Below are 14,355 nucleotides of genomic sequence, written 5' to 3'. Positions count from 1 at the left end.
CATGTGCTCAGCCCCCCCAATAATTTTTCCTCCCTCCCCCTATGGCCCCTTACTCCCTCTTATGCTCTGGCCTCCTTGCCTCTTATTAGGCTCCTAGCCCCTCACACTCTGTCCCCTCACTGGGGTAACTACCCCGCCCCCTCACTGGGGCTTTGGGGCTTGATGCCCCATGGGCCTCAGGTGTCTGTTGACATAACTGGACCTCACTCCTACTCAGGCCTCCCACTAAGCCTCACTCTCATTTAGGCCTTGGGCCCTCCTAGCCCCTGTGCTGTTGTAGGGTGTGCTCCCCTAGCATCTCCCCTCCACAGGGCCACCTCCTAGGCAGCGGGGGCTGAGGCTTTCCAGCGCCCCATACTCACCTTTCACTAGTGAGGCACTGGTGTGGCATTTCCTGAGGACTGCCCTGCCACAAACAGCCCCACAACACCATCCTCCCCAGCAGGGTGTAGTTTTAGGTCCCCAGGACCACTGCAAGCCTACCTGCCCTCGTCTTTTGCTCCCTCACTGGGCTCCTAGATGTTCTCCCTGGGCTACTCACTCCTGGGCACTCTGTTGCAGCCTTCATCTCATCACGTACCCTCAGTCACCAGAGTGCTGGCCGACTGACCGCCTATCCTCTCTTTGGCAGTGATGTCTCTCTCCATCGAAGGGACCTTCAGCCTCTTTTAGGCTCTGGCCCTGCTTCCAGGTTAGTCAGGGTGCCAGTAGCTCTCTGCAGCTTTGGCCTGCCCTTCATGGTAGGCTTACTTGCCCTTCAGCCTTTCAGCCCTGGCCCCCTTGTTTTGACCAGTCGAGATTCCCTGGCCTCAGTCTAGCAGCAGCTGACCTTCATACTCGGCAGGAGTCCATCCCAAGCCCCACCATTAAGTCATCAACTCTCCGGACTTGCCCAGAGCCCCAGAGATCTTATGCCCGGCAGCCCTTTATGCCACTGGGCTCATCTGACTCCTTGTCCACTTCCTGGAAGTGACAGTTCTAATCAGGAGCTTGCCTAGCCCCTCAGTAGGCCCACACTCTGAGCTCTTTTCCTAGGCTGGCCTTGCTCTTCCCTAGGTTCATAGCCATTTCCTTGGGGCTTGGGACCACTCCACTGGGTCCCTAGGAACCTCCTCCTTCCCCATAGTTTCTACCCTTGATCTCCAGAGTGTTCCTGGCAGCAGCACTACTCCAGCTGGGAGATGTTCGTCCTTCAGCTCCCCAATTGCAACTGCTGGCTCTACTCCTCGGAGCCTGTTCTTATTCTGAGGCTATTTCACCCTGCTCCTATCATGCGGCCTCCTGGCTGTCATGTGACCACCTGATTGGCTCTGTAGTCACATGCCGGCTGCCTCACAGCCTGCTCAGGCCCTTAAAGTGGCAAGCACCCAAAGGTGCGCCACCATGGTATAGTTTGCATTCCCTTCCGTTCTGACCAGTTTCTTCATATCCTCAATTGTGGGGCCCACAACTGACTTAGTTGAGTATGGTTAAAATGGTGTTGTGGAGGTGATACTTCAGGAAATGTATAAAAAAAAAAAAAAAAGTTTGTTTATTGACCAACAGTATAGTTGTGAGAGATATTGGACAAGCTTTTGGGCACAAACTGGCATTCTCTGTTCTATATCTATCCCAATTATACAGATGATCCAATAACTCAGCTTGCCTGCTACAAGACAGTGTGGGGGAGTAGAGGTGGGGGGTTTTGAGGATGTGGGAGGGGGAAGGTAGGGGACAGATGGCAGAGGGGGTTTGGGGGGAAGGCAGCAGCTGTGGCTCTAGTCCCGATTGGGACTTGGGCAACAGCCACAGCAGCTGCCTGCCCCCTGACACCTTGTACTTGAATTTAAGACAAGGGGGCTGTTTTCTCCATATTCAGTCTGGGAGGAAAAACCTCATCTTGGATTCAAGTAAACTTGGTATATTTTTTTCTTTGCTACATGATTTTCTTGTTAATTAGCTTGTGCTGTACATTAACATAAGCAATTTAACTGATTTCAGGCTTCTTCAAAGAATGACATCCTGAAAATTTGCAGAAAAGAATATGAGGTAAACATACTTTAAATTACAACATTCGTGTGTTCTATATAATCACGCTTATTACCATAAGAATCTGTTGTCTTAAGTATTTTTATATGTACTGTTTACTGTTCAGTGTTACAAGGGTGTTTCAGAAACAAACAGCAAAACAGCTACCCATGCTGCATGTCTGCAAGAAAGTGGGAAACTACACAGCAGTGGGGAGCATTGGTGGGTGCATTTGACAATGCTGCCATCCTTTTAGGCTGAACCTACGTGTGATGCTAGTGAGCACATAGACAATGTTGCCATGCAGCTGTCAGTGTGTACAAAAGAAGAACAGTGTTCTGACATTTGATTTCTGTGTGCCAGAGATCTGCTGTCTGGTGAAATTCACCATAGGATTGTGGCACAATATAGTGAGACCTGTACGGCTCAATGGAAGGTCTATAAGTGGGTGGAGAAGTTCAGAAACAGCTGCATGTCCATACTGGATGAACCCCAGGTGGGATGCCACAAGAGAGGAAAACATTGCCAAGGTTGACACTGCAATGTGTGTAAGCAGGCAAGTAGTATTCCTGAGCTAGTGAGGGAAGCGGGTGTAAATGCTTTTAGTATCCATGCCATTTTGTACGGTCACTTGAATGACCTGAAATTATGTGCCCATTGGGTGCCAAAGCAACTGATGCATGTGCATCAAAAAAGACAACGTGTGGAAGTGTATCCCCAGCCTCTGCAAGATGTATGGGATGAAGGTGAGGGGTTCCTCTTGTGCATCATTACCAGGAACGAGGCCTGGGTCTACCATTATAATCCTGAGAGAAAAAAGCAGAGCACACAGTGAAAACACACATCGTTGCCACCACCCATAGGACAGTAGCCTCCAACCTTTTTATGGTGAAGATCACTTTTTGGCACTCCGGGATCTACCGCGTCCTGCCTGCCACCTCCCACCCCCCCTGCCTCCCGGACAAGCTGCCCAGGCTTTGACCCCACTCACCCAGTGCAGCCTGGGCGACAGGGGGTGTGGCTCAGCCCAACCATGTGCGTTCTGCTGCTTCCAATTGTGGAGCCTCTGACAGGCTGAGGTCGACTGTCAGAGGCTTCACGATTGACAGTGACCACTGGCATAGGACCACTCCTTGTCCACTTCCTGGAAGTCACAGTCAGTAGCAACACCCACTGCCACATCCTTACCACATCTGCCCTACAGTCCCGACCTTGCACTAAGTGATTATCACCTGTTGGGGCCATTGAAGGAGGCTCTTTGTGGGTTCATATTTGCCAGTGGTGCAACTTCTGATGCCGGAGTCACAGCAACCAAAAAGCTTATTTGAGGACAGTATCAAGAAATTTCTAACTCGCTGGAATACTTGTGTTACAAAGCAAAGCAACTATGTAGAGGAGTGATGTGGTTCAGTAAACTATTGTTGCACACAAAATAGTTTTATTCAGAAATTGCTGCTAGTTTCTGAAACATCCTCATAAATTACCTTTTCTGTGTAATCATTACATTATTAGAAACTGGAACATGGCTATCCTCTTTTTGGCTCAAAAAACCCTTCTTTAATGGAGATGAAAGTTTAATAGCATATCTGTTCTGCTGAAAGTAAACAAATACTCATTTTCCTAAAAGTATTTTAACACACATTATTAAATGCTCCACTTTAATATAGGCTTTGCTTGAAAAAAAAAAAGTTGTTTTGCACTAATCATTTAGGTGGTTTTTCTAGAATTTGTTTCTGAATGACTTGGGTAATTGCAGTGTTGCTGTAGACATCAGGAGTAATCTTAAATTCTTTTTAATGTGTACAGTTATGTTTAGAAGGTAAAATGTGATGGTAGTTTTATAATTCTGCCTCCAGAATTAGTTCATTTCCATATATGAAGATTAAAAGGCTGTTCTTTATATATTTTCTACTTTTGAAAGAAAAGGGATTATCTGAGACTGTCTTTCTTTTCCTTCCTTTTCCAAATTGAAGTCCAAGATGTTTTTTTCTTCCAGAATTTAGCAGGCCTGCATAATTAGCTTCTTATCATTATTTTGGCAATCAACAATACAAAATCTTATTCTTTTGAATAGGGAGCAAAAAGAACATTTATTTTACCTAGTCTCCAGAAAACATTGTTTAGATTAAATACAACACTGTTCTATTTTTTTTTATTTGGGGAAAAAAACTTTCTGCAAATCATCAGTGCTGGAATTCTCATAGTTTGAGTTCTCTTATAAATTAACCTTTAATTTAAGTAGCTCTTTCTCTTTCACTCCTATTTTATACTACGCTGTCCACATCTGTAACCTTTTCCTCTGTTATGCTGGTATGTTTCCTTCTCTTTTTCTGGATTTCTGCATTGCTGTAGGAAGTTGACCAATTTGTGTTGAAGGAGAGCAGGAGAGGAAAGGTAAGAAATTTTAAAATGACAACAAAGTAGTGAAATAACCCTTCCCCTCATTATTACTAAGAGTAGTTTATTTAATTCTTATTTTCCCATGTTTTGCTTGAATTACATAACATGGTTCCCTCACCGATATCTTTGTAGTTGGACAGAAAATGTTCTATTTGTTCAAGTTCACAGCATATTTATAGAGAAAAAAGTGGGGAGTTCTGGAAGGGAAGGAATCAGCAAAGGTCAGACAAGATGGAAAAAATAGCAAGTAAGCCTATATTAATTAATAAGTAGTAGAAACAATGAATAATGATGATGTTTTATGGATTTAAAAGAAGAATCTGGTACGACAGTTCTGCAGTAATTACAAATATTGTCACCAATCTATATCTGAATTCAGCCCTACTAGAATCGGTGGGTAAGATTTATTTTTTGATGCAGGAGAGGTAAAGTGTTTTGGGTTTTTTTTGTGGTACCTTTTATTGGAGAAATGTTATAGTTGGAGGAGAGGTTTGGCAAGCTTTTAGGCACCATGTCCCTAGGTTATACAAGACACAAGCATGCTTCACAAGAGGGGGGCTGAGATGTTCTATAAACTGCTTGTTCTCCTCAGGTAGTATGTGCTATCTCTTATCTTTGAGGCATTATCTGTTGTCTTTTAAAATTTTTCCTTGATGCTCTGCTAACATACCATTCCTATTTAGCTTTCTAAGGGGCTGTTGGACTTGTTCCTACTTTGACATTGATTTTTATACCAGAAATCAGTTGCAGAAGGAACAGAACACTTGAGAAAATAGTGGCTAAATAAAATCCAAATCTCTGATTAATTTTATAAATGTGTGATTTGTGTAGCATGTACTGTTACAAGACAAATACTTTCTGAGCTATATGCATCAGTACATCACTGAATCTGTTTTTACATGTGATGTATTGATAACGTTTCTTGTACTGCAAAGGAAAGTTCAGAATTAAATTGTAACATATTTCAGTGCTGATTCTCTTTTCATCAGACCTGCTCCCAAATTCTATTGTGGTTTCATGCATGTAAGTTTTGTAGACTTAAGTAAATTAATTAAATAAAGCTGAGGAACTTAAATACAGGAGAATAAAATTGTAATTAATACCCTCTCTTCAGATTGCCATAGATTATTACATAAAGCAGTACATAATGTAATCACCAGCTACCTTTTAGGTACAATCAGATACCTTACGTACCAAAGGTACTAACCACTAGTGTTTTCAGCAGCCAGCAGAAGTTTGGGGTTAAGGAGCAACTATGCTAGAGTTTCCTGTCATTTTCCCACTCAGACAAGTAGTTGTGAAGAATGAGGTTAGACTGCAAGGATAGACCACAGTATTTGGGGGAGAAAACAGCAGAGGGGTCACATAAGATGAAGGTGCCTGAGAGATCAGTTTTTGTGAGTTGGTGTCAAAGCAGATTCACTTAGCTACCAGTGACATGTTTTTATGTCACTTACTGGAGATACTCAGTAAATGCCCCAATTCAGCTTACCCTGAAAAATATATGAAGCATATGTGAATCTTGTTTTGTATTTTTTCCCATTGCTTTCAAAATTAAAGTACTGTAACTATAAAATATTTTTATCTTTAAAAGGACTTGCATAGTATTTTGTAAAGTTTAAAATTGCTATCTGAGAGTTATAAAAAATGTGAATGAGGCGTACATTCATCAACTTTTTTTCCATTACTTTTTTCTTCCTTTTCCCTTATCTTCCTTTTTAACTCCTTTTTATGACTTTTTTATCATTCCCTTTCTTGCTGTTGTGTCTGAGCTCTTTTTCTCCTTCATAGTTTCATAGTTGGTAGGGTCAGAAGGGACCTAAGCAGGTCATCAAGTCTGACCCCCTGCCATGGGCAGGAAAGAATGCTGGGGTCAAGCTTAGCCTCCTTTTGAAGACCCCCAGGGTAGGAGCGAGCATCACTTCCCTTGGAAGTGGGTTCCAGATCCTAGACGCCCTGACTGTGAAGTAGTGCCTCCTGATATCTACTCTCAGTCAATTTATGGCCGTTATTCCTTGTTACTCCTGGTAGTGCTCCCCCGAGGCTGAACAGGATCAGGTCCCGTAGCCTCCGCTCGTAAGGCCTGCCTTGCTGCCCCCTAACCATGCGAGTGGCCCTCTGGACCCTCTTGATGCTGTCCACATCCCTCCTGAAGTGCGGCGCCCAGAACTAGACGCATTACTCCAACTGTGGTCTGACTAGTGTCACATAGAGGGGGAGGATCACCTCCTTGGACCTGCTCGTGATGCATCTGTGGATGTATGACAAGGTGCGGTTAGCCTTCCTGACTGCGTCCCCACATTGTTGGCCCCTGTTCATTTTGGAATCAATAATGACTCCAAGATCCTTTTCTGCCTCTGTGCTGACGAGAAGGCATACCTTGCACTTGTCAGTATTGAAACCCATCCTGTTCTCATCCACCCACCCCTGTAACCTGTTCAGATCTAGTTGCAGCCTGTCCCTCTCCCCCAGCGGGCCCAGCTCTCCCCACATCTTAGTGTCATCCATGAATTTGAACAAGGTGCTTTTCACCCCCTCGTCCCTCCCCCCCATTGTCCCCTCGTTCCCCCTTGTCCAACATTGCTGATGAAGACGTTGAACAGTGCGGGCCCGAGGACCGAGCCCTGGGGGACCCCACTGCACACATCCCTCCAGGGCGAAAAAGACCCGTCCACTCTCTGGGTGCGGCCCTCCAGCCGATTTGCGACCCATCTGACTGTGTAGGCATCGACGCCACAGTCACCTAATTTTTTAATGAGAATGGAGTGAGAGACCGCGTCAAAGGCTTTCCTAAAGTCCAAAAAGACTACATCCACTGCGACACCTGTGTCCAAGGATTTTGTGGCCTGGTCGTAGAAGGCCACCAGGTTGGTGTGACTGGACCTGCCTCGAATGAACCCATTTGGTTGCCCTAAGCATGATCTCCCCTGCTGGTCCCTCACAGATGTGGTTCAAGCAGCAGTCTTCAATGTGCCACTTCTTAAGAGGAGTCTTTTGGATCTAAATCTGTTTTCCTATCACTCCATTTCATTCTTCCTCTGCGGGAGGCTTTTACTTTCAAATGTAAGAACCTGGATTCATACACATGTAGACCACTGTAACTGACCTTTACAGTAAATAGCTTTGCTGACATATTTGCTGAAGGTGGTTATTGGATCCCACTAAGGCCAGTACATTTTCCTTTTGGTTTCCTGTAGCATTACAGCACATTAAAGGAAACTGAAGTAACTAATTTGAGAGGTTAAGAGGATTTTTGTTGTTATTTTTATGTAAAGAGCCCCTTTATTTTCTGAAGTTGTTCATAGTTTGTTGGTTTTTTAATTTTGTAGCTGTTTGGCCTGACCTTGGGTTTTGGGGGTAAAAGCCACGGAAAAGAAGAATTGTTGAGTCTTGAATATCATTTACGTTTACCTAATATTAATAGGTATAAAAATTTCATACAATCTTTTAGAATTTAATTTTATTATTTCAAAATAACAGTTATTTGTTTAATTAGCAAAAGCATCTAACCTACTGAAGATTAGAGTCTTTCTCTTCATTGTTTTAATAAGTGAATGCTCAAAATATATGATCGTTATTTTACAATATTTGATTATATGTTTTGATTGGTCAAATACCCAAACCTATTCTAAATTGGTTAGGTTCTACATACAAAAATTTTGCAATCTGGCTGAAGTCCCCATGGCTGAAATACAGAAAGCTTGTATTTTACAAGCTAAAAGACAGCTTTTCTATGGCTTGCTTATGTAAGTAACTGTACCAACTTAAAGTAAATGTAACATAGATACAAGAGGTGCACCAATATATTGGCTGCATATCGGATCGGCACCGATAAATGGAACATTAACATTATTGGCAATCTGCTGTTGTTTGTGCGGCGTAGCCAGTAATGTCACTGATAAATGTTGCGTGTATGTGTGCAGATACTGTGTGCATGCGGCCAGGAATTCAGCCCAGCAGCTTAAAAAACAGTGTCTGGCCGGTAAGTCTGTGGGAGGGAAGGGACGTGGTGGGGACAGATCAAGGCCCTTGCGGTAAGTGAGGTGAGGTGGGGCTGTGCCCAGCTAGGACAGTGACTGCGACCCCAGGGCTGGAAGCGAGATGGACCTGGGGGGGCTCATCCGGGGGGTGTGGGAGGGTGGAGAGGGGGCATGGCAGGGGCTGGGTGGCTCCTCGCCACTGTGCACTCCCAGGGATTTGTATCCACCTGGATTTCAGGCTGCCTGCTGTGGGCTTGGGGCCAGGGTCTATCCCAACCTCTAACTGGTGGAGGGGCTGGAGCTGTGCTCGAGGCAGGTGGGGGTGGAGTGGGCAGTAGCGGCACTGGGAGGGGTGGCTCTGGGGAATTTTGGGGTGGTTGTAGCCCACCCTGTAGCCATCCTTCCCAGTGCTGCCGCTGGCTGCCCCGCTCAAAGCCCACACCTCCTGTTGGGAAGAGGTTAGTGCAACCCTGAGCCTGCAGTGGGCAGCCCACCCTTGTCACATGCACAAATCCATGGGGCACATGCCCCCCAGGCTTCCCCTGGGGGTGTATGCAGCAGTGGGCAGCTGCCCCCCCTTTATTCCCTCCCCCCCCAATATCCCCAGGTGAGCCGCCCACATGTCTGTCCTGATTCCGGCCCCGGGTTACATTCACTGCCATAACTTGGCAGTGCCTGCTCTAGCCCCTGTCCTTGCCTCTCTCCCTCACTGTGGGGGCCTTGATCTGCCCCTCCATGCCACTTCACCCACACAGACTTACCGGCCAGATGCTGCTCTTCAAGTTGCCAGGCTGCATTCCTGTAAATCAGCTATCAGAATAGTATTGAATGATATGGCTTGTTAATTATAAACACCCATTGGTATTGGCCAAGGAAATCTTTATTGGTGGACTCCTAGTAAACACCATGATAGTGATCAGAAGGTATACAGGTTTTCTCTGATTTAAAAAAATCCCCACGTTTCAGTTAAAAAAAAAAAAAAAAAAAAAGTAACCCCAAATCCACATTTGTCCATGATTTAAATGAAACACTACTGGTATGTGTGTGTGTGTGTGTGTGTGTGTGTGTGTGTGTGTGTGTGTGTGTGTGTATAAAGACATATATATATAGTAGTGTTTCATTTTAATCATGGACAAATGTGGATTTGGGGTTACTTTTTTTTTTAACTGAAACGTGGGGATTTTTTTTTAAATTGGAGAAAACCAGGATCCCTGGTTGATAAATGTTGCGTGTATGTAATCTTACCTGTGAGTTTCAATACCAGAATGCAGAAGTGATTCTGTTAAAAAGGGTGACTAGTAGGCTGCATGCCTCGTGGGCTGTAGCCCAGCCACAGGTGTTCAGAAAATTATTGCGGAGTTTTGGGGTAGCTGATGAGGATAATTGACCAGGATAATTGAGAGGAAGTTAAAATCTCCCAGGGAAGAGAGCTAGGGGGAGAGAGAGAACGCTGCGTGGCTAGAGGCTGCAGTGTCAAGCCAGGATACTCTTTCAGAGTTTGGGAAAAAATTCAGGGTGTGAGTTAACCCTTTATTGTTTATGTATTTGTTTATGTATTTGTTTGGTTGCTGATTGATGGTTTATATTGTATCCTGTGGGGCAAGTTTGATCACCGAAATAAAGATTGTTATATGAACCAACAACCTGCTACAGTAACTCTTTTACCCACTGTTTTGAATTCAAGACACACATGAGAACAGTCTTGAAGGGAAAAAATGTGTTCATTATCTACAAGTCTTCTGATACAAATGAATCCTTTTTCTTTTGATGTTACCTGTAACAACTTTACCAAGCCGTTACCTGCAGCTGATGAGCTCCAAAAAGAGCGAAACCAGTCAGGTCCTGCAGTACTGGCCAAAAAAAAGATTTAAAGAGTTTCTGATAGTACATGGAGAGATTTGGTAGGGCATGGTAGGGGAAGTAAGGCACTTTCTCTGCAGAATAAAACTTACTTACATTTCTAATTGTTTAGCCCAGCTGTTTTTATCAGTAGAGACCTTTTTATGAAACAAAAGGAATATCTTTGGCTGTTTACAGACATAGATTCAGAAAAGTTTAAGGCTGGAAGGGACCACATAAGATCAAATAACCCCAGTAAGGTGTGCGTCCAGTCTTCTTTTAAAGATCTCCAGGGTAGGTGTGTGCACCCCCCCTGCCCCTCCCAGGAGTCTATCCCAGAGTCTGGTCACATGAACCATGAAGAAGTTTTTCCTTATATCCAGTCTGAAACCTTCTTCTAGGAGTTTAACTGTTGCTCCTGGTTTTCCCTTGGGGTGCTTTGGTAAATAGTTGTTTGCCTAGCCCCTGATGCTCTCCCCTGATATATTTGTAAACTGCCACCAAATCCCCCTGAAATCTTCTCTTTTCTAGGCTGAAGAGTCCCTTATCTGTCAGCCTTTCCTTGTATGGCTTGCTCTTTAGGTGTCTAATCGTACGAGTGGCTCTTATCTGGACTCGCATCCTTTTTGAAGTGTGGCACCCAGAACTGGATGCAGTACTCAGGCTGTGGCCTCACGAATGCCGAATAGAGTGGGAGAATAATTTTCTTAGTTTTGCTTGACATGCACCAGTTGATGCATATCAGCATATTATTTGCTCTGCTAACTGTAGCATCACACTGGTGGCTCGTATTCATTTTATGACCCCCAGATCTCTTGGACCTGGTGCTAGCTAGCATAGCACCACCAAGCCTGTAAGTTTGTTGCGGATTTTTCCTCACCAGATGGAGTACATTTTTCCTTGCCAGATAGAGCACTTCTCAGTGTTGAATATAAAGCCTAAGTATAGACAGTCAGAAATCTCGAGGCTGAATTGATTCAGTCTTTGCAGGTTAGTCTAAATTGCAGAGATTAAATTAAGAAACAACTGGACACACATTCAGTTTTGATTTAGGAAATGCAGCCACATGCCTGCAGTTGCTCAGGCCAGAAGCTTGGGGGGGGGCAGAACACGGCACTGTGGTACATAGCCAGCATGGGCTGTGTGTTCAGTTTCTCTTCCTGCTGCCCCTGAGCTCTCTCGGGTTTGCAGTCCAGAATCACAAAAGCAGGACTCTGCAGGGTTGCTGATCACTTCCTCTTCCTGTTTCCAGATGCCTCTGGGGTTTGTAGTCCACAGTTGCAGTCAGCAGTAACTTTCAGTAAGTTTTAGCAGGGCAGGGCAGCTCTAAACTTGGGGGAGGGGGGCAGTTAACCCCCCTCCCTGGTCCCAGACCCCAGGTGAGGTTTGCCAGAGGGGGGCAGTCCCTGCCTCCTCCCCACCCCCCCAACCCTTCTCTGCTGGAGCAGACAGCCCAGCCCAGCCCAGCAGACAGCCTTTCCAGGGCTGGAAAGCATGCTGGGGGGCTCTGCTTTAACTTTAAACCAGGAAGGGGTTGGGACAGAAGTTTCATAAATCAGTTTGATCCAAATCAGTTAAGTCTGATACTACATTCAACCAAGTTTATCTTAAACCAGTTTCAGCCATTTTGAAACTGGTTAATGTGCACTGAACTTTTGTTCTGTTACAGGTTTAAACCAGTTGCTACTGACTTAACCAGTTTACGCACAACTTCTATCCCAATCCAAAAACAAAATGGCACTTGACTTCAAACTCCGTGTGCCCCTGTGCTGAGCCCCAGTGCATGTTAAGAAGATGCATTGCGTTATTTGGACCTGGCTCGCCCCACAACTATATATATCAGGCACTTCAGTGGGGCTTTTTTGGTCCTTTTCATAGATTTCGTAGATGTTAGGGCTGGAAGGGACCTTGAAGATCAAGTCCAGCCCCCTGCTCAGGGGCAGGAAGTCAGCTAGGGTCAAAGGATCCCAGCAAGATAAGCCTCGAAACGTTTCTTGAATGAGTCCAGAGTAGGTGCCTGCACCACTTCTGGAGGGAGTCTATTCTGAGCCTTAGGGGCTCAGACAGTAAAGAAATTTTTCCTTATGTTCTGTCTAAAACGGTCTTGGAGGAGTTTAGGACCATTAGTCCTTGTTATCTGTTGGGGCGCTATTGAATCAGCTTTAGATAAAGTTCCAAAAAGCCCCATTAAAATGCCCGAACCATACAGATACATCAGAACTGGGTCAAACTAATGCACTGCTTCTTCCGGTAAAATGCATTTTTGTTTTTAGGTCTGTCCCCATCCCGTGTCCCCCCCCCCCCCCCTTTTGTCAGCAGCCATTGTTACTGATCTTGTATGCTTTTGGTGAATCTTAGTCCTCCCATTGGATGTTGTTATGCTATATTGATGACATCCTAATTGTCTAGCATGGAAAATACTTAATTGTAAAGTGAGTATTGCAACTTCACATAGGGAAGAAGCAGCTGGAATAGATTATTTAAAACAAATATAATATTTCTATGCAAATGCCCTTAGAGGAAAAATGCAGAAAAACTGAAATGGAAGCAGATTTTTTTTTCAAACTGAATATATATTTTTCATTTTTTCAAATGGAAGTTTTCCAGTCTGGGCATTTATACATATGCTGGGGTGGGGGAGGTACGCTTTAATTAGAGCGGCTCTGAGAGCCGCTCTAATTAAAGTGCCCAGAGCATCCCTTGTATCAGAATCCCTGTGCTGAAAAATGGCGGTGGGGGCACTTTAACTAAAGCTATCAAATGAGCTCCTGCTGCCATTTTTCAGTGGGGGGATTCTGATACACATGATGCTGGAGTTGATTAATTAACTCTGACTGTTAATTTCAGTATAGATTAATAGAGTCTGCTCCCTGACACTGTAATTACAGCACATCGGAGCATCTTTGCTGCACATGTATGGGGCACCCTCTGTGACCATTTTAGATGTTCTGTGTAAATTGAAAACGGAGTCTCAATTTTCTTTGTATACCTTCCCATATTCCTGATGAGATCAGGGGATTTAATTCATCTTAAAGGAGGTACTTTCTATTAGGTTTTTATGCTCCTTCTTCTTGTGTCATCTTTTTTTCTTTTCTTTTTCCATCTACAGTAAAAGTTCTGTTAACTGGCATCTTACAAGCCAGCATGCTAAATTAACCGGCATGCCGGCTTGTAAGATAAAGCGAAACCAGAAGTGCCCACTGTGGCACTTCTGGTTTCTCCGAGCCCCCACAGTCCGGAGCAAAGCAGCCTGCACTGCCGAGTCCCTATGGCCTGGGGACATAACAGACTGTGCAGGGCTGTGCGGGGCCTGCCTCCCTGCAGGCCCTGCAGGAGGGGTGGCAATGCCACAGGAGGGACAGTGGGTTGCCCCAGACGTGGCGGGAAAAGTGGTGGCCTGGGTCACTCAGTTAACTGGCATATTTTGTTAGCTGGTGTCCACCATTCCCAGGTGTCACAGAGCACCCTGTGCTGAAACTCCTAACGAGGAGAAACTTCTAGGGAAGGGACCCTAGCAGTGAGTGAATAAGGAGCCCAGCTGGTGGTTGCCAGGGCAACTGGAGTCAGCAAATGACCCACACCTGCCAGCGGTCAGCTGGCTGTAAGGGGCAGGGCCTGGCTCGTATAAAGCCCAGGAGCTGAGGCCAAGCGGTTCCCTGCCAGCAGCCAGAGGCAGGAGCTCCTAGGCCAGGATGCGAGAAGAAGCCTGACCGCAGGTACAGCTTAAGCTGAGTAAAGGATGGCAGCTCTAAGATGTCTGAGCAACATGGTTTTAGCCAGGCGGCTTTAAGTTATGTTACAGCCTAGGGGCTTGTTTTTTGCTTTGTCGTTGTATCACTGGTGGTTTGGGTGAGGCTATTAGGGGTTGGAGGAGGCCTCATAGGGGATCCACAGTAGCGTGGGGACCCCAGCGCTAGTAAGGGTGCTGCGTACGGGGTGCATAGACTCCAGCCCCAGAGAGGGGGCACTACTTAGAAGCCCCAGTGCGGGCGTGGTGAGCCCCTGAGGAAGGGGGTAGCAGTGCAGTGAGCCCCGGAGAAAGGGGGTAGCAGTGCGGTGGCCCCGAGAAACGGACAGCTTTACTGAGAAGGCCCAGTGTGGGCATGGAGAGCCCTAGGAGAGGGGTGGC

General features: G+C 45.4%; 1 protein-coding gene across 3 annotated transcripts in view; it reads left to right on the top strand.

Annotated features, from left to right (window-relative positions):
- Positions 1 to 14,355, top strand: part of RECK (reversion inducing cysteine rich protein with kazal motifs) — a 110,775-nt gene that overhangs the window by 33,753 nt on the left and 62,667 nt on the right. For all 3 annotated transcript variants that reach the window (XM_025198300.1, XM_025198297.1, XM_025198299.1), the window contains exon 6: positions 1,981 to 2,028. In XM_025198300.1, coding sequence (XP_025054085.1) covers positions 1,981 to 2,028 — 48 coding nt within the window. The remainder of the gene's footprint in view (positions 1 to 1,980; positions 2,029 to 14,355) is intronic.

The sequence above is a fragment of the Alligator sinensis genome, unplaced genomic scaffold (genome assembly GCF_000455745.1).
Source record: "Alligator sinensis unplaced genomic scaffold, ASM45574v1 scaffold428_1, whole genome shotgun sequence".
NCBI classification, from domain to species: Eukaryota; Metazoa; Chordata; order Crocodylia; family Alligatoridae; genus Alligator; species Alligator sinensis.
The sequence above is the reverse complement of the archived record's forward strand: the minus strand, read 5'-3'. Positions and strand labels throughout refer to the sequence as shown.